Here is a 20,149-nt window from a genome sequence, read left to right as displayed (position 1 = left end):
CATCTGAAAATCGTCTTATGTGCTGAAATATATGGTACATATTTATTTCATGCAGTTAACACATTTTATAAACAGACATAAGAAAATATATGAGTTTTTATTGTTTTTTTTTTATGGCTCACAAAGCAAATTTCATGTATATTGTTATGTGACAATAATTTATTATTATTATTATTATTATTATTATTATTATTATTATTATTATTATTATTATTATTATTAATATTATTATTGCGACAAATAGGTCATAATTTTGTTTAGGAATTTTCTAGAGTAAGATTTTAGCAGGTATCACATTGCCAAGACCAACACTTAAGCAGCACAAATAAAGATCAAATAAAAAGAATAAAATGAAAGAACTGTTTAAATTCATGTGGAGACTGGAAAACTTTATGGATGATAGACACTGAGACACAAGCAGAGGCTCCATATAAGGAATATGTGGAGATTTGAAAAATTTACGGGTTAGGTGCTGAGTTTGTGTTCAGGAGCTGCCTTGTCATTGTCAACTGGCATTATGGTTTGGGATTTTCTAGGGTTAAATAACAGCAGAGGTCACATTGCTAAGACCCCCAATAAGCACGGGAAGGCATGCAATAAAAAGATGTGGATATACTTATGTGGAGATTAGGAAAATTTATGGTTTAGATACTCAGTTTTGTATCCAGGAGCTGCCTGTTGTGATCAATTGCCATTTTGCAGTGTCATTTTCTGATATTCTGATGCGCTAAACATGCATTGTGAACAATTTGTGAACCTCAAGTTTGTGAACATTTCTTGTGTGCAGTCTTGTTTTCTGATGCACAAAACATTAATTGTGAAAGAGTTTTGAGTTACTACAAGTTTGTGAGAATACAGCTTGTGACTTATTGTATGGCAGTGTTACCATTTTGTTCACTTCCCTTTGTTCTACACACAGCCTACACACAATATCCTTGCTTGAGAAAATCTGCACAGTATGAAGTATCTGAACATTCCTGTTACATATTGAAAACTTGCACAAACACCTACAAGTTACAATGCTTAATCATAACATCACATTATTCTACAAAGTAATTTAAAAGCACAGAGTTTGTCAAGATACTAGAAAACAAGGAATAATTTTTCTTACCTAATACACACACACAAAAAAAAAAGAAAAAAAAAAAAACTTACAATATGAACATGCACAAGCATACATATAATATGGAGAGGGATAGATAAAGATGCATGCATATGAGGTGAGGTGTGATAATTCATTGATGAGAAGATGCACATAGATTTGCCAACTCTCTTCATGCTCTTCAGTGCTAATAGAGGCTACTTTCCAAGTGTAAGCAGCAGCTGAGTGACTATTCAGGCTTAGCTGGCTGAGGAACAAACTTTCTCCATTAAGGCAACATGCTTAATTCACAATCTTGTCTTCTTCATTTTTTTCTATGTCATGTTTTCTTTGCCTTCTTGTTTTATTTTGTCTTAGAAAATTTTTCTATCTGCCATATTTAATTCAACTTGTCTTGTCTTGTCTTAATTCTTTTCTAATCATCATGTTTACTTCACTGTTTTGTCTTGTATTTTCAATCCATCACATTTGCATATGCCTGTATCCATCTACTTAACAGGGTCCTCCTATGATGGCTGGATCTCTCTCTTGTCAGCTCCGTTGGCATACAGTTTGCTCTCTCCTCTTTCTCGGATTGGGTCTAGCACTTCCAACTCCCTGCTTACCATTCTTCTGGTGCTTAGAAACTCACTTGTCTCACTGCCCTCACCTGCAAGCTTGTCAAGAGACTCTGAGCTGCCTAGAATAAACATCCTCTTATCCTCCTTCTTGCTCAGTGTATCTTGAAACACGTTATCCTTAGTGGTGGGACTTGGGGAGGGAGAGGGAGTGATGCTGTTTTCATCTGAGTCCTCCATTCCTGGTTCGTGGACCGGGATGACCACAAAACTGGCGACACGGCGGGCAAAAGGACTGTCTGGAGAACGTGGGGGTATGTCATCGAAGCTTGACATGCGATGGAGCTTCTTTATTGGGTGCCTCCCTCCTGCTGGAGTTGAAGGGACACTGCAAATTAAGTTTGCCTCTGACTGAGAACGAACAAGAACAGCACGTGGCTTTGAAGTCGGTGCTGTTGTGGGCAGGGGTGGTGCTGGTGATGTAGGCGAAGAGGGTGGTGGAGAAGGCGGTGGTGAGAGCTCTGGTGATGAGTAGTAAGCTTTGGTGATGCCTGTGCCATCGGTGGTGTTGTCTCGGTTGAATGGTGGGATGGCCACTGATGGTGGTTTGTTGAGTTTATCCTTTTTATTGCTGCTCTCTTCCACCTTGTTATCCTCACTCCTTTCTATCTCATTATCCTCCTCTTTCTTTACTTCCTCAGTTTTGTTCTCATTCACATCCTGAGCTGGTGTACCATCCTCTGTTCTGCTCACTTCCTTCACTTCTGTGTCTTCATTTGCCTTCCTGCTGTCAGAGGACAACAGAGAATTGGTTATGACAGTGAGAGGCAAGGCACCATCATCACCATTCTTTGCTTCCCCCACAACATAACCATTAACTTTCACACTATCCTCACTGGGACTCTCATTAACCAGAGTATCATTCTCTATATCACCATTATTTCCTTCAACATCTATGCCTTCTTTAGCATCTTCCATTCTTTCACCTTCATCTCTACTTTTTTTACCTTCCTCATCCTTTCTCTTAACATCATCTGTGCATTCTTTACAATCCTCCTTTCTTTCACCCTCTATTCTTTCTTTGTCTTCAATCTCCTTCTCTTCCTCCTCCTCCTCAGTCCCTCCCTCAACAGCCTTGCCAGTCATCATCAGAGATGCAACAACAGCGGCAGCATCTAGTGGGGAGATGTCTTCACACACTGCTACACTTCCATTGGCACCCTCACCCTCAGCACCAGTTTCTTTGCCTTGAACCTCTGTAGTAAGGGGAGATGGGGCTACAGGAGTTGTCTGCTTAGGCTTGGTGACAGGAGTGCTTGGTTCGGAGCTAAGAGGAGTGGCTGGCTGGATCTCTATCTTGGGAATGATCAGCTGGTGGGTCTTCTTGCTGTCAGAGAAGCTCAGGTTGTCGAGGCCGAGCTTGTTGCTGCCTCTTTTTTGCAGTGAGCTGTTCCACAAGCCATAGGCAAAATAATCAAGAAAGCCTAGGAGTGAAAGGAAAGGAGTGGTTAGTGGCATAAAGTGGCAAATGAAGGCCTAGAAGAGAAGGTGTTAGCATGGACACAAGCATCAGTGTGCATCTGTTAACCTTTTCACTGCAATAAGCAACAATTGACAGCACTAAGAACAATGTATCAAATCATTATAAGCATATGGTATAAGGAATGCATGAAAAAACTGAAAAGTGGCAGAATATTTTGACAGCATAGAAAAATGTTAATCTTCAGGTAAAAACAAACTGACACACACAGTTTTGTGTTTTCATCACTCAGGATAGAGTTTTCTCAATCAAGTACAAGAAAGAAGGGAATTAGAAAAGAATAGATTTTGCATTTTCTGGTCCACATAATGTTTGGAGGTGGCTGTAGAGCAAGAAGTTAGTGGAGGAGGAAAGGTAAGCCAAACAGCAGTGAAAGGGTTAGAAACTACTGTGCTGGGTTAGTATCACACAACTACATAGGGTACTTAATTTCTAGAAGTGTCAGCATGAATGCATGCACAGTAATTAAACTCAAAATGCATATTACTTCAGAAATTACTGTGCTGGGTTAGTCCTATACAACTACAAGGGAAAATAAATTTTTGATGCATAAGAGAAGATGCTGGTACAGACATAAACCTAAAATAACTAAATTCAAGATGCATATTAGTTAAGAAATAACTGTACCACTTCAATACACAAAGATCATTCTACATGAATGTGAAAGATGGCAAGCTCTCCATTAACATGCAACATTAAGTATTACACCTGATAAATCCTGGAACTCCCTACCTGCTTCTGTACTTCCCCCTTCCTATGACTTGAGTTTTTTCAAATCTTAAGACAGTTCTCCAACTTTGGTTAATCCTTTTGGCCCTCTTTCTTTAGGGACAGGCACTCCAATGGGCCTGAGCTGGTATCCCTCTTACATGAAAGAAACACTGCCATCTAAGACACTCATGGATGTGTGTTGCATAGGAGAGAAAGAATTTAAGGTTGGTATCCATGGGGAACACTCACCAATAGCCATCCAGATGCCAAATCGATACCAGGTGTTCACATCCAGGCTACACATGAGGTACAGGTTAATGAACGTGCTGATAGCGGGCACCCATGGCACCAGAGGAACCTGTGGAAGGAAGAGAGGGAAAGACTTGTGTCATTATTATTATCTCCATCACCATCATCATTAAGGAGTTAGTTTAAAGGTGCGTCCACATGGTCGAACAGTGTCTGTCGGACAAACACTGTTACCATATCATAAGGCGAAGCAGGATGATGTCATAAGCGTTCAAACGAGGAAAGTTGATATGGCAACAAACAGTGGTACCAAAAAGTTGTAAACCACAGTTTCTACTCTGTTCACCAGACAAAGACCAGCAGACAATGTTCGAAGCTGATGTCTATTAGCAACACACAGGTATTTATGTCAGTGTTAGTGTGGATTTCGGTGACAGGTGGTTGTTGCCAGCATCTAGTGCAGTATATCATCACCATAGTGCACAAGAAAAAAACAAAACCAAGAAAATTGCACTATGCAGCATAATAATTGCTGCACTGTGTGAGAACAAGGTGACAAGAAGGGAATGGTGTAAGGACTGGTTAAAAACATGAAGAGAAAGGGAAGTCATGCAACCATTTTACATGAACTGCATATTGGTTATGAATCAGATTTCACAAACTATATGAGGATGGACCCAAACAGCTTCTACAACTTACTGGAGAAGGTAAAACCTTTCATAACGAGGCAGGACACCTGTATGAGGGAAAGCATATCACCAGAAGCATGTCTAGAGGCAACATTGATTTACCTTTCCACTGGGTGCTCCTACACTTCCCTCCAATACACAAGAATATCTAAAGTCTGTCTGCAAAAATTCCTAAAACATGCCAAACCATCTATGACACACACACACACACACACACACAAAAAAAAAAAAAAAAAAAAAAAAAATGATGATAAGCAAAAAGAAGGGGTAAGCACCTTGAAAGACAACTTTTTCTTGGACTCTGGCTGGCGGGCAATGACAATGAGGTTGGCAATATTGAGAATGCCCATGATGACAATGGCAGTGATGGCACCAGGGTTCCCTTTAGCCAACTGTTCATTGAGAGTCACCAGCAAGATGTCCAGAGTTAGCACCAATACACCTAAGGGAGGAGAGACAGTAGGCATAATGAGGGGAAGAAAAAGGAAAGTTTTAAAGAAGGAAGAGGGAAGGGGTGGGGGAGGTTTAGTGAGAGGAGAAGGGAAAGATGTAGTGAGGGACGGGAAGAAAAGGTAGTGAAGGAAGGAAAAAGGGATGGCAAGAAGAGGAGGAATAAGGAAGATGTGGTGAGGTGAGGAAGGATAAATTGGTGAGGAAAGGAGGGAGGAATGGTGAGAGTAAAAGGAAGGTATAGTGAGGGAAAGAGAGGGGAAAGGAATGTTGAGAAATAAATAAATATAAAAAAAGACATTCATGCTCAAATATCTCATACATAATTTCAAAAATCTATAAATTAATTTATCTATACAAATATTAATACATGTTTATTTGCCTTTATCTGTCTATTAGTAGCTCTAAGGCCCATTCACACACACATCAGTGACGTATCCGTGTCGTGTCAGTGAAATCCGTGATGCTTCAGTGACGTCTTTTCACACACAACCATACTGTATGAAATCAGTGATTTCCAACATGGCAAAGTTTTCAGATGTTGAACTGGCAATGATTGCCATAATCTTTGATGAACATAAACTGAAGAAAAGAAAGTGGGTACATGAGGGAAAGTGAAGGAGAGTTAGCTACTCTGTGCAAGGAGTTCATTGATGATGGAACAAATTTTTTCAAAATATGTTGTTTGAGACTGCTGTCCATATACTTTGGCTATGAAAAATCATACAGAACAGGATGTTTCTGTACCAATTCAATGATTAGTTCATCATCATCATTCTTGTGGACAAACTCACAGCACTCATCTGGCATCTGTGAAACACTGAAAAATATCAGTGGTGATGACATTAAATTTCATGGAATGGAGATGGAACTGACATGGAGACTTGAAACACAGTACTGTGCCAGATATGTGTGAATGCATCAGCTGAATTCAAAGTAACAATATTTTTTTTTCACTGATACTGAAGCACTGAGCAGACACAGCACTGATACATCACTGACGTATGTGAATGGACCTTTAATCTCTCTCTCTCTCTCTCTCTCTCTCTCTCTCTCTCTCTCTCTCTCTCTCTCTCTCTCTCTCTTTCTCCTAAACTCACAGAAGCACATGATAGCCTTTGTGACGAGAGAAGCAGTGAGGTCGGTAGGCTTGGTAAAGCCCCTGGTGTTGAAGAGCTGGTGGAGATAGTCTGAGATATGATAGCTAGATGGAACTGAGGTGGGCAGGACAGCCTCACCCTCCTCCTCATCCCTATCCTCTTCATCCACTGTGTACCTGTCATCAAAAAGGATGAGAACAGGTTGAGACAGGGAGTTACTGAAGGAGGTAGAGAGAGATGGGAAGGAATTGGTTCTCAAATAGAATGGTAAAATTAATGGAATGAACTCAGTAATCAGGCTGTTAGTGCTGAGTCATCTCATCTCATTTGCACCAGTAAAAAAAGGTCAAAGAATGAAGAAACTGGTTAACTCTTGCAATAGAAAGGTGGGAAAAATAAGTGAGAGTAAAAGTAGCATGTTTTGAAAAAAAAAAAAAAATAAATAAATACAATAAATACATAAATAAATAAAATAAATAAATAAATGAAAAATAAAAAAATACTAGCTAACTCTTGCATTAGGAAGATGGACACAATATTGGTGAGACTAAGTGGAGTCTAGAAAGAAAAAAAACATACTAATTAACTCTTGCATTAATAAGGTGGACATAATATCAGTAAGTAGAGTCTTGTGAAACAAGGCCATGGCAGAAGGGAGGTATGCAGTTGGCAAGTTCATGAGAGAAGTAACCATTGAAACAACAACAGAAGACAGAATGAAATGCAACATTGAGGCAGTGTAATAACTGAGATAACAGCACAAGAAAGTACAAGATAGAACATTAAGGCAGTGAGAGAATCAAGGCTCACAGTAAGCTCATGGTGTACTCACGATGTATTCAGCAATGTGTACTCAGACTTCTCATTGCTATGGTCATTGTCTGTGTATCTGAAACAAAAGCACCACAACAATTTTCAAATATCCAACATTTACCATAATGCAGCAAGGGAGAAAAACACAGCCACATGATATATACAAGATAAATGCATGTGTATTTACCCACATTTCCCACAAATATGAATCTCCTGACACATTCATGTGAGACAAATGTAGAATGAATACATACATAAACAGGGCAACACAAGCTCAACTCAAATACTACTTTTCAAATACTACTTGGTAAATGCACCTGGACACACGGACACACACACACACACAAACACACACAAGAAAAATGGATGAACATAGACACAGGACATGCTTATAGCTCAGTCCCTGCACATTATATAGGGAAACACACACACACACACACACACACACACACACACACACACACACACACACACACACACACACACACAAACACACACACACACACAAAGAAAACTGGATTGGTGTAAATACAGCGACAAAACCAGACAATTATAGCTCAGGCCCTGTACATTATGAATAGACATCCAGATAAACACACACACACACACATGCACACGGAAATTATTTGGGTGTGTCTCCTTAGACATGTAGCCCCTGTTCACCTAGCAGTGAGTAGGTACAGGATGTAAGTCAAGGAGTTGTGACCTTATTGTCCTGGTGTGTTGTGTGTGAGTGGTCTCAGTCCAACCCAAAGATTGGTCAGTATGAGCTCTGAGCTCTTTCCACTGGGGAATGGCCGGCTGTCTTGAGAGAAACCAGTAGCAGACTGTACAGTGAATACACATACATACACACACACACACACACACACACACTTACCTCAGCAGCAGGACACAAAGAGCCACAATAGTGTAAGCCATGAGGGTCCCAATGCTCATCATATCCACTAAGGAGCTCAATTCGAAAAACATTGCCATTCCACCTGAACAAGTAAAAATTAATGTAATGAGGAGTTAAGTCAATGCTAACTAATATTAATTCGTCTTAAGTTATCCATCTTGGCTTCAACAACATGCCAGACTGCCTACCAGCAAATATGCCAGAGAGAGCAGTTGCAATGGTGGGAGTCTGGAATTTCTTGCTGATCTGGGAGAAAAAACGAAACACCAGACCATCACTGGCCATGGCATAGATGATACGAGGAAGGGGGAACATCGCACCAAACAGGCTGTAAGGGAGATTAAAGCATATAAACTTAAACTAATGGAATCCTTGATAAAGTATGAGATGCTTAAAGGTTCTAGTGCTTAATCTCAATTAATTTCAGTTGTTTCTAAGGGGAAGTTTTTAAGTTTAAGTTGTGATTCCAATGATAATTTAACAATGTTGAGAAGATACTAAGATTTTCCAGGTTGAATTCATGATTCAAGTGATAGTATAACAAGTTCTAGGGGAAGTTACTAAAATATTTTCATGATTCAAGTGATATTTTAGCCAAGATTCTTCACTGTCAATGGAAAAATACCAAAGAGGTCCCAAATAATCATCTCTGTAACCTTTGAAAACAGTTGTGATGAAAGAGCAAAGTGTTTCAAAATACTGTACCAGGTCTTGATAATGATCAGAATATAAGACTTGCCAAGCACCACCAAGCACTGGCAATTAGATTTAACTAAAGAGATAAGAAGGAATTGGTTCTCAAATAGAGTGGCAGATGTATGGAATAAAAAGGACTGAGTTTTCAGGTTGTTAATGCTGAGTCATTAGAGAGCTTGAAAACAAGACAAATTTTATGGATGAGGATGATAGGTGGAAATAGGAAGGTATATTTGATATGGGAAATGCTACATGTAGGGCTGGTGGCTTCCTGCAGCTTCCCTAATCTTCTTGTGTTCTTGTGTTCTTATGAGACTTACCTGGCACTGAAGCCAAACAGAGCACCTGCACTGACAAATATCTTGGCAGCCTCCCATCCAATATGGTCCTCATCAAATATGACCACCAAGGGAGCATCTTCATCCTGCAACACAAGAACATGCAGTCATTCTACCACAAGATGTGCACTGATGGACAACTAACATTAGTAAGAGAAATAAAAGCTAGTACTCAACAATAATGCATGTTAAAAAAATTACTAAAACAATCAAATACAAGTTAGCATGGGCAGCAGCAGCCACTCTTCAAGCCTCACCAGCACACAGTATGGAAAGGCTAGCGTGATGACAGCCGACACCCCGAAATAGGACAGGAAGATGATGAAGAGGGAGATGCCAATGGACAGAGGAATGGTGCGGGATGGGTTTATGGCCTCCTCACCTGGATGGAACACACTATATTAGGAGAAATTGCTGTGAAGATGTAATTGCTATCCTTTATACATATGATTCTCTTATTTATCTATCTGTCTATGTACCAGGTTGGCAATCCTTGCCTGGATGGAAAGCATTACATTAGAGAAGCAATGGTAGAACGGACTATTTTCAGTCTACCATATGTAGATCATGATTTTAAAAGGCATCACATTTTTCCCCAGAAATAAATAGTCACTGTCTTGAAATGAGTAGGCTAGGGTTATTTCCATAAATCCCACAATACTAACCTAACATTGCATACAATATGAATCAGAATATAAGAAAATAAGGAAAACTGCAAAAAGCCATCAGGCTTTCACACGGCAGTCCCTGTATGAAATAAACCTACCTATTTCCGCCTATCATCCTCATCCATAAATTTGTCTAATCTTTCAAAGCTTCCATAATTATGACAGACCACTAGTAACTGACAACTCTGGGCTGACTCACCTGTTGTGGCAATGATGTCAAAGCCCACAAAGCCAAAGAAGCAGGTGGCGGCACCCTCCATGATTCCCTTGAAGCCGTAGGGAGCAAAGCCACCTGCCCCCCACCACTTTCCCTTCTCCTCCCCCTCATTCCCTGTGATGTTGCAGTAGCCATCGATCTTATCAGAAGGAATCCTCCAATTGAAGGGATCAGCTGGGGATTAACAAGAGAGAGAGAGAGAGAGAGAGAGAGAGAGAGAGAGAGAGAGAGAGAGAGAGAGAGAGAGAGAGAGAGAGAGAGAGAGAGAGAGAGAGAGAGAGAGAGAGAGAGAGAGAGAGAGAGAGAGAGAGAGAGAGAGAGAGAGAGAGAGAGAGAGAGAGAGAGAGAGAGAGAATGTAATTGTAGTTAGTATACATATCTAAATAAAAGCATTACTATTAAACCTAATAAACACACTTTAAGTAACCCAAAGAAAGATAGAGGGAGATGTAATTGTAGTTAGTATAAGCAGTTAAATGAAAATATACAAAAAATAATATGGAAAGAGATGAAATTGCAGTTAGCATTAATATCTAATTGAATGAAAATCTTGCCAGCATCTGACCTGATGACCAACACTTGGATTGATGCGCCTGACAACTGACCTTGTGTTCCTACGGCAATGATGACAAACACGATGACGATGATGTTGATGCTGGTGAAGATATTGTTCATGCGTGATGACTCCTTCACTCCGAGTGCCAGGGCCACTGAGGGTGAATACACTGGTTACATCTTGAATTGAAGAGGTGACAGAATGAGTGAGAGGATGTGATGAAAGAGAGAAGATAGTGCTTCACTTTTACACTAGTGAAGCATTAGTGAGGTGGACAGAATGATGATGAAAGGATGTGATGAAAGACTGAAGAAAATGCTTAATTCTTGCACTAGTGAGGTGAATAATTCTTGCACTAGTGAGAAAAACAGAATGAGGGTGAGAGGATGTGATGAAAGAGAGAAGTGCTTAATTCTTACACTAGGGAGGTGAACAACTCTTGCATTAGTGAGGTGGACAGAATAAGGGTTTTTTTTTTTTTTTTTTTTTTTTTTATATGTAGGAAGGATACTGGCCAAGGGCAACAAAAATCTAATAAAAAAAAATGCCCACTGAAATGCCAGTCCCTAAAAGGGTCAAAGCAGTGGTCAAAAATTGGTGGATAAGTGTCTTGAAACCTCCCTCTTGAAGGAATTCAAGTCATAGGAAGGTGGAAATACAGAAGCAGGCAAGGAATTCCAGAGTTTACCAGAGAAAGGGATGAATGATTGAGAATACTGGTTAACTCTTGCGTTAGAGAGGTGGACAGAATAGGAGTGAGAGAAAGATGAAAGTCTTGTGCAGCGAGGCCGCGGAAGGAGGGGAGGCATGCAGTTAGCAAGATCAGAAGAGCAGTTAGCATGAAAATAGCGGTAGAAGACAGCTAGAGATGCAACATTGCGGCGGTGAGAGAGAGGCTGAAGACAGTCAGTTAGAGGAGAGGAGTTGATGAGACGAAAAGCTTTTGATTCCACCCTGTCTAGAACAGCAGTATGAGTGGAACCCCCCCAGACATGTGAAGCATACTCCATACATGGACGGATAAGGCCCTTGTACAGAGTTAGCAGCTGGGGGGGTGAGAAAAACTGGCGGAGACGTCTCAGAACACCTAACTTCATAGAAGCTGTTTTAGCTAGAGATGAGATGTGAAGTTTCCAGTTCAGATTATAAGTAAAGGACAGACCAAGGATGTTCAGTGTAGAAGAGGGGGATAGTTGAGTGTCATTGAAGAAGAGGGGATAGTTGTCTGGAAGATTGTGTCGAGTTGATAGATGGAGGAATTGAGTTTTTGAGGCATTGAACAATACCAAGTTTGCTCTGCCCCAATCAGAAATTTTAGAAAGATCAGAAGTCAGGCGTTCTGTGGCTTCCCTGCGTGATATGTTTACCTCCTGAAGGGTTGGACGTCTATGAAAAGACGTGGAAAAGTGCAGGGTGGTATCATCAGCATAGGAGTGGATAGGACAAGAAGTTTGGTTTAGAAGATCATTAATGAATAATAAGAAGAGAGTGGGTGACAGGACAGAACCCTGAGGAACACCACTGTTAATAGATTTAGGAGAAGAACAGTGACCGTCTACCACAGCAGCAATAGAACGGTCAGAAAGGAAACTTGAGATGAAGTTACAGAGAGAAGGATAGAAACCGTAGGAGGGTAGTTTGGAAATCAAAGCTTTGTGCCAGACTCTATCAAAGGCTTTTGATATGTCCAAGGCAACAGCAAAAGTTTCACCAAAGTCTCTAAAAGAGGATGACCAAGACTCAGTAAGGAAAGCCAGAAGATCACCAGTAGAGCGGCCTTGACGGAACCCATACTGGTGATCAGATAGAAGGTTGTGAAGTGATAGATGTTTAAGAATCTTCCTGTTGAGGATAGATTCAAAAACTTTAGATAAGCAGGAAATTAAAGCAATAGGACGGTAGTTTGAGGGATTAGAGCGGTCACCCTTTTTAGGAACAGGTTGAATGTAGGCAAACTTCCAGCAAGAAGGAAAGGTAGATGTTGACAGACAGAGCTGAAAGAGTTTGACTAGGCAAGGTGCAAGCACGGAGGCACAGTTTCGGAGAACAATAGGAGGGACCCCATCAGGTCCATAAGCCTTCTGAGGGTTTAGGCCAGCGAGGGCATGGAAAACATCATTACGAAGAATTTTAATACGAGGCATGAAGTAGTCAGAGGGTGGAGGAGAGGGAGGAACAAGCCCAGAATCGTCCAAGGTAGAGTTTTTAGCAAAGGTTTGAGCAAAGAGTTCAGCTTTAGAAATAGATGTGATAGCAGTGGTGCCATCTGGTTGAAGTAGAGGAGGGAAAGAAGAAGAAGCAAAGTTATTGGAGATATTTTTGGCTAGATGCCAGAAATCACGAGGGGAGTTAGATCCCCTCGTGAGAGTATATTATGAAAAATTTACATAGTGCTTAATTCTTACACTAGTGAAGTGGACAGAACACAAATGAGAGTGTGTAGAAAGCCTTGTGCAGTGAAAATATGAAAAGACTAGGAGTGGAAGGATTGCAGTCAGCAAGTTCTGAAAAGCAGTGGACATCAACATAACTGTAGAAGATAGCATGAGACACAACACGGCAGCAATGAGTTAAAGAGGAGCTGACAGGACAAAAACATTATTCTTACACACATACATTTCCTATTTTTACACACACATACAACTATAAATGCCAGAGGAGCAAGAAGATATCTTCCTACACACCTGAGAGGATGACAGCAAGTCCAAATGAAAGGAAATCAGGGTATGTGGAGATGAAACTTTTAGTGTTCTCGGGTAAGAGCGGCACTGCTTCTTGCAGGGCGTCTTCTATGCTGTTGTTGGCTAACGCATTCACATACTGACTGAAACCTCGTGCCACACTTGCCGTTCCTGGAAGTGGATGAACACAAATACAAATTAGTATGAGTAAATATATGGGAAATGAGTACAAGAAAATATAAATGAGAATGACTGAAAACAACTGAAATGCAAGTAAATACAAACGAGAATAACTGAAAACAGCTGAAATACAACTAAATACAATTGAAAAGCAAATAAGTACAACTGAAATATAAGTAAATAAAACTGAAATACAAGTAAATATAAATTAATTTTAAAAAGTAGCAGATCTATAAGTCCTAACTAGACTGTTTGATTCCACTGCACTTCTTTACATTAACCAAACTGTTATGTAAGAATAAACTAACTATAAAATCAAGAAAAAGAGAACAGAGTAATCTATGGTGATTAGTCTATGGGGAAGGCATAAACTCTTGGTGTGGGAGTGTTGCACAGAGACACTGTAATACACAACAAGAGAAAAATAGATCATTATAACTATGACTGAAATGATAAAATAAGTACACTTTAATCATACCACATGACAATGAAACTGTAGTAATCAAGCAAACAAACAAAACAAAACAAAGAATAGATAAATAAGTAACAAAATAAAAAATAAGAACATGCCAACTGACATGGGAGAAAAAAAAAAAAGGGAAGACTGTACTGATAATAGATATATGAACCACAATATGTCAATATTAGCCAGAAAAATTCATATACATACTGTACTGACATAATAGACAATGAAATATTTATATACAAATATCAATCAGAAGAAAATAAATACTATCAGAAAATTAATCAATGAACTCAGACAGAAAAAAAAAAAAACAATATGAAAAATAGTATGTCAGTCAGATAATAATGTAATATTAGCAATAAAAATAAAAGAAAATAAAGCAATAAAAGCAAACAAAAATATAATAAAACAATTATAAAAAATATGTCAGAAAATAAGTGAGATATGAAAATGAAGTAACAATATCTATGAAAATAATAATAATCTAAGAACAGATCAATAAAACCAAATAGAAAAGAACAATACAAAAAAAAAAAGAAAAAAAAACACATCAATCAGAAAATAAATATGATTTGAAAATACAATATCAATGAAGTATATAAAAGAGTAAAGTGTAACTGGGTGTGTGTGTGTGTGTGTGTGTGTGTGTGTTGAGGTCATTATGCAAGTATTTACTATCACACTCTTGTCTTCTCAAGTTATCTCAGGCCATAACATGTACCAGATTATCATTTTCCTTCACCTGTCATCACTATCTGAACATCACTCACTATAATAATAATAATAATAATAATAATAATAATAATAATAATAATAATAATAATAATAATAATAATAATAAGAACAATAATAATAATAATAATAATAATAAGAAGAAGAAGAAGAAGAATAACTCTCTCAACCACTGTTACCTCTAACTGTAATAGTATGGCAGTCTTATGTATAATGAATAGTAACAATAAATATCATTATCTGAATATTATCACCACCACCATCAAAAACAACAACCAGAATAACAACAATGGCAAGAATAACAGAATCATTAAGGAAAACAATGCACTAAGAATATAAAGCGGAAATCAAACATTTTTCACTAAGACAAGAAAAAAGAAAGAAGAAAAAAAAAAAAAAAAAGAATCAACACATAAACCAAACACTGATTTTTTGCTAGGAACACACACACACACAAAAAAAAAAAAAAATAAATAAAATAAAATAAAATAAAAATAAAAATAAATAAAAATAGATAAATAAATAAATAAAAACAGACACATTTTTTCTTTTCTCAGTCTCAATATCTTAAAGCACTCACCAATGACATACTCCAAGATAAGGTTCCAGCCGATGACGAAGGCTACAAACTCCCCAATGCAGACATAAGTATAGATGTACGCTGAGCCAGCCTTGGGAACCCTAGCACCAAACTCAGCATAGCACAGACCTGCCAACACAAACACACACTGGTAACTCTTCATGGTATAGGGAGGGAGAGAAAAATCAGAAGAGACTTGTATATCGGAAGGAACTGGCTCTTAGAGTGGTAAATGACAGGAATAGACTACCCTGTATAGAAAGACTGGTTCAGAGTGGTAGGTAATGTGAAAAAAGTCAGTAATCAGGTAGTATAGATAAGGAAGAAATTGGTGCTCAGAGTAATGGATGATAGAAATATAGACTCAGTAATTAGATATCAAAACATATTAATTTGTAAATCTTGAACAGGTACATGAAGGAATTGGTTCTCAGAGTGACAGATGACTGGAACAGACTCAGTAATCAAGTGACAAAGACATCAACTTGTATCTTTTTAACCAGCAGAGGAAAGAATTGATATTTGAAGAGTGTCAGATGATTGGAACAGACTCAATAATCAGGTTGCTGGTGACAAGTTAATAGTTGAAAGAGGATTAAATCAATTTATGAGTACGAAGTTTTAAAACAAGATTAGACAACTTTATGGATAGGGGCAATGATGGAAAAAGGGAGATATGTTTCATACAGGGACTGCCACATGTAGGCCTGCTGGCTTCTTGCAGCTTCCCTTATTTTCCTATGTTCTTATGTCCTGAAGTTCTTAAAAGAATAAAAAGAAAGAAACACACACACACACACAGCCACACACCATTGTCAAACACAACAGCAACACCAACACAACCATAGTCTCACCAGCAAAGAGGGATGCAATAGCTGCAACAAGGAAGGAGATGGTAATGGCTGGGCCGGTAGACCTGCGTGACACCTCGCCAGCTAACACGTAGATGCCCACACCAATAGTGGACCCGACTCCCAGCATGGTCAGGTCCAGAACACCCAGGACCCGGCGCAGCTCAGAGTGGCCAAAATTCACCACCTTCCGCCTTGTGAGTTGGTCCATGAACCGCTGCATTGTGCCGCCCTTGTTGCCCTGCTTGGTGGTGCTGTCGTGGTGTTACCTGCAGGAGGAGACACAGTGCTTTACTTAATGTTTTGATTATAACACATTCTTTAGAAAAAAAAAAAAAAAAAAAAAAAAAAAAAAAAAAAAAAAAAAAAAAAAAAGGGGGTGGGATGCTCTTCTAGCCTTACCTGGTCCTAATTTTGCTTCCTTAGCATCTCCTGAAGGAGGAGATGCAGTGTTTTCCTTAATGCTTTGATCATTACACATTCTCCAGTATATAGCACAAGGTTTTCCTGCATAAAAAAACAGGGGACATTACTATTACTACTACTGTACCTACTACTATCACTGATTTATTACCCATGACCTTGCAAGACTAAAATTTAATTAATTCAGTCACTAGATTTTACTGCAAAAACAAGGAGAAATAAAAGACAATATTTACTCCATATGATTTTTCATGACTAAAACTTCATTTGATCCACCACTAGATTCTACTGCACATTAAAAAGGGGGAACTAAAATTTCTGATGTACCTGAAATGATTTTGCTTGGTTAAAAATTAATTAAATCTATCAGCAGGTTTTACTAAAAGACTTGATATATTCCATATGATCTTGTGCAGCTAAAATTTCATTTAATCCACCACTAGAGGCACTAAGAGATTTAATTCACTCCATATGATCTTGCAGGATTAAACTTTCATTCAATCCATCCATCAGTGTTTTGTTTAAAAGCATCCTGAGAAACCCTGTACAAGCATTGCAATTACAACAACAGCACAGTCGTGAGGTCAGCAGAAAATGAAAAGCAGTGATAACGTAAACAAACACTTGGTGCTTTATCTCCACTACCAAGTAGTGCATTTCACAAGACGCATGGCCCTTCAGCTACTGAATAATTTACTGAAAATAAATTCTAGGAATAAAAAAGGATAAAAAACATTGGGTACTTCATTACTGAAATGTGGATACCTGGAATGGACTAGAAGAGGAGATGATAGTACTAAAATATAGATACCTGGAATGGACAAGAGGAGATGGTAGAACTGAAATATAGATACCTCAAACAGAGATGATAGGATTGAAATATAGATATCCAGTATGGATTAGAGGAAGAGATGATAGCACTGAAATATAGATACCTCAAATGGACTAAAGGAGGAGATGACAGGACTGAAATATAGATACCTAGAATGGAATAGAGGAAGAAATGATAGCACTGAAATACAGATACCTCAAATGGACTAGAAGAGGAGATGATCACATTGAGATATAGATACCTGGAATGAATTAGAGAAACAGATGATAGCACTGAAATATAGATACCTGGAATTAATTAGAGGAAGAGATGATAGCAGTGTAATATAGATACATGGAATAGACTAGAGGATAAGATGATAGAAACAAGGAATTTGTCTTTTCTAGGAGCACTGGATAAACAGAAACAAAATATTGAGTAACAGTTAAAACAGGAATTATCTGTCATGATAATTTAGAAAGCCAATATTTTATTGGCAATATTAGTTTCTGTTACTACTTAATATTAGTTTTCATCTATTTATTTAATTATTATACATAGTTATATTTAATTCATTACTTTTCAATATATTTCCACATTTTTTAATGTTACATTGTATAAGTTTCCAGGCAAAAATAAAAGCAACAGCAGCAGCAGTAACACTAATGTTCCCACTAAATTTGCCTTAACTGACGCTTAGTCTCTGATATTCTAATTCTTCAATTCTGGCCATTTATATTCCCAAGGGAGACACAGGCCAGGAAATGTACTGAGGTGAAGATGAGTGAGGCCAAAACTTTACCTGAGGATTTACACCATGCCCCACACCACCATGGGTGTGATATGTAGTCAAGGTACTTCAAAAGATGCATCCTTTTTCTCTATCAGTAACCATGAACACTTACATCACCACCTAGCCTTATCATGACCCCCAAAATATTGTCACACTGTCTGAGAAGTTTAATCCCAGTAAAATCCTTACCTACATTACTTACAAAGACCTTTTTGCTGATGTGGTTACTAGGATCATAAATCAATGCAGTTAGGATGTGATGTGAATCAAGGTATTGTTATCAGAATGAAGTGTAGTGATTGCTTGTATCTGAAATGATGGAAACAGGTGGTGATTGGAGTGCAGGTAATTGTAAGTGTATATTGGAGAGATTAGTAATAAGGTTGTGTAATATTTTCATTCCTATCTGTCTATCCAACTATCTATCTATATATTGTTACATTGTGATCAAATGATTAGTGACAGTAAATATGAGTGTATATTGAATAGATTATTAATAAGATTGTACAATACTTCCATCTCTATCTATCTATTCATCTATCCATCTATCTATTTATCTATCAATCTAACTACTGCTGTATCAAAAGTAACAATACATAATATTTTCACCTCTAACCATCTATCAATGCATATCTCCCATCTCTCTATATGTTTTCACCTCTAACCATCTATCAATGCATATCTCCCACCTCTCTATATGTTTTCACCTCTAACCATCTATCAATGCATATCTCCCACCTCTCTATCTACATCTAATGCCTGTTTCTACGAGTTCTATCCTTATTCATATCCTTATCTTTAATCCTCCTCTTTATCCTCATCTTCCACTATGAAAAAACATTAAAACAACTAAAACTAGGGGCAAAAAAAACAATAATCACCAAGAAATGGGTGAATGGTGAGGTGCCTTCTACTGTACTATCCTTTCTCTAATAACAGCTTGGGGATACTTCCCTAATCTAACAGCACAAAGTAAGTGATTCTGATACCTTCACATTGGCACAAGTCAGTTTCTGGGTCATGGCTCTGAATGCTTATCTGGGCTAAGAAGTTCAATAATACACAAGTCACCCTGAGTTAAGTCTTCACAGTATATAAATGACAAGTCATGAGCAGTGAATAGCATCAAATGTTTTGGTTACTTACAAGAGAATATACATGAATGATGATGTACAGGAAATATATGATCAATCAAAAAGCTGACCTCCTTGAACTAGATAGTCTTCTAATCACTCACACACACACACACACACACACACACACACACACACACACACACACACACACACACACACACACACACACACACACACACACACATCCCTATAAACCTTTGTCTCAAGAACACCATTACATTAGAGTGAAGCAAATTCACACACTTACTTATTGCCACACCACTCCACACAAGAACAACAGTCTATATAAGATTAAATTTACTCAAATATTCATCCTTGCAGCCCATCACTTGTACCTTAAGAGCACACAACTAAATAAACAAAACATACACTTGATTGAACAGCACACTTACCTAATGTTATTATACCACAGGCCAGGGGAACAAAATAAGTGTATATAAACAAAACCCTACAAGATAACTTAATCAAAACACTCATCTTTATACCTCAAGACAAGACACACAAGATGAACACAAATCACAATCTTAACTACAACTGGTCTCACACATTCAGTATAAACCTTGGCAGCTTTCAGAGAGGAGTGGCACACCTTCCTTTCTTAGATGAGCAGGAAGAGCAACTAACAATAAAACATAACTTAAGGAAAATGGCCACTTAATCTCTGAGCATGGAAATAATGATTAAAATTCTTATCTTTCCACTTCATACCTTTGGGCAGCCCCACAATTTTGATAAGATGCTGACCTGCTGATTAGCTTAACAAGGTCACCACATAATATACAGCGACAGGAGATAACTGAGATAATGCAAAAACCACTTTGCTTCTTCATGTTCCCTGTTACTCCTTCCTATTTACATCTATTTACTATGTGTATTATTTCTTCTTTAATCTGCTCCTCGTACCAAATG

The 20,149-nt window shown here is 38.3% G+C and overlaps 1 protein-coding gene across 11 annotated transcripts in view; it reads right to left on the bottom strand.

Moving 5' to 3' along the window:
• Positions 1–20,149, bottom strand: part of LOC135090361 (high affinity cationic amino acid transporter 1-like) — a 33,136-nt gene that overhangs the window by 7,892 nt on the left and 5,095 nt on the right. For 2 of the 11 annotated variants that reach the window (XM_063987125.1, XM_063987130.1), the window contains exons 3-16: positions 16,081–16,346; positions 15,227–15,355; positions 13,272–13,439; positions 10,637–10,741; positions 10,014–10,205; positions 9,404–9,528; positions 9,129–9,232; positions 8,301–8,440; positions 8,092–8,194; positions 7,231–7,287; positions 6,399–6,574; positions 5,124–5,290; positions 4,160–4,268; positions 1–3,143 (exon numbers count right to left, since the gene is read on the bottom strand). The exon at positions 1–3,143 is cut by the window's left edge and continues 1,462 nt beyond it. In XM_063987125.1, coding sequence (XP_063843195.1) covers positions 1,609–3,143; positions 4,160–4,268; positions 5,124–5,290; positions 6,399–6,574; positions 7,231–7,287; positions 8,092–8,194; positions 8,301–8,440; positions 9,129–9,232; positions 9,404–9,528; positions 10,014–10,205; positions 10,637–10,741; positions 13,272–13,439; positions 15,227–15,355; positions 16,081–16,300 — 3,330 coding nt within the window. In that variant the 5' untranslated portion in view covers positions 16,301–16,346 and the 3' untranslated portion in view covers positions 1–1,608. Of the gene's footprint in view, positions 3,144–4,159; positions 4,269–5,123; positions 5,291–6,398; positions 6,575–7,230; positions 7,288–8,091; positions 8,195–8,300; positions 8,441–9,128; positions 9,233–9,403; positions 9,529–10,013; positions 10,206–10,636; positions 10,742–13,271; positions 13,440–15,226; positions 15,356–16,080; positions 16,347–16,479; positions 16,585–18,293; positions 18,414–19,784; positions 19,919–20,149 lie in introns of those variants that run through there. The other 9 variants (XM_063987133.1, XM_063987127.1, XM_063987128.1 and 6 more) reach the window with 9 other exon arrangements.

The sequence above is a fragment of the Scylla paramamosain genome, chromosome 34 (assembly GCF_035594125.1).
Source record: "Scylla paramamosain isolate STU-SP2022 chromosome 34, ASM3559412v1, whole genome shotgun sequence".
NCBI lineage: Eukaryota > Metazoa > Arthropoda > Malacostraca > Decapoda > Portunidae > Scylla > Scylla paramamosain.
Note: the sequence above shows the minus strand (reverse complement) of the source record. Positions and strands in the feature narration are given on the sequence as shown.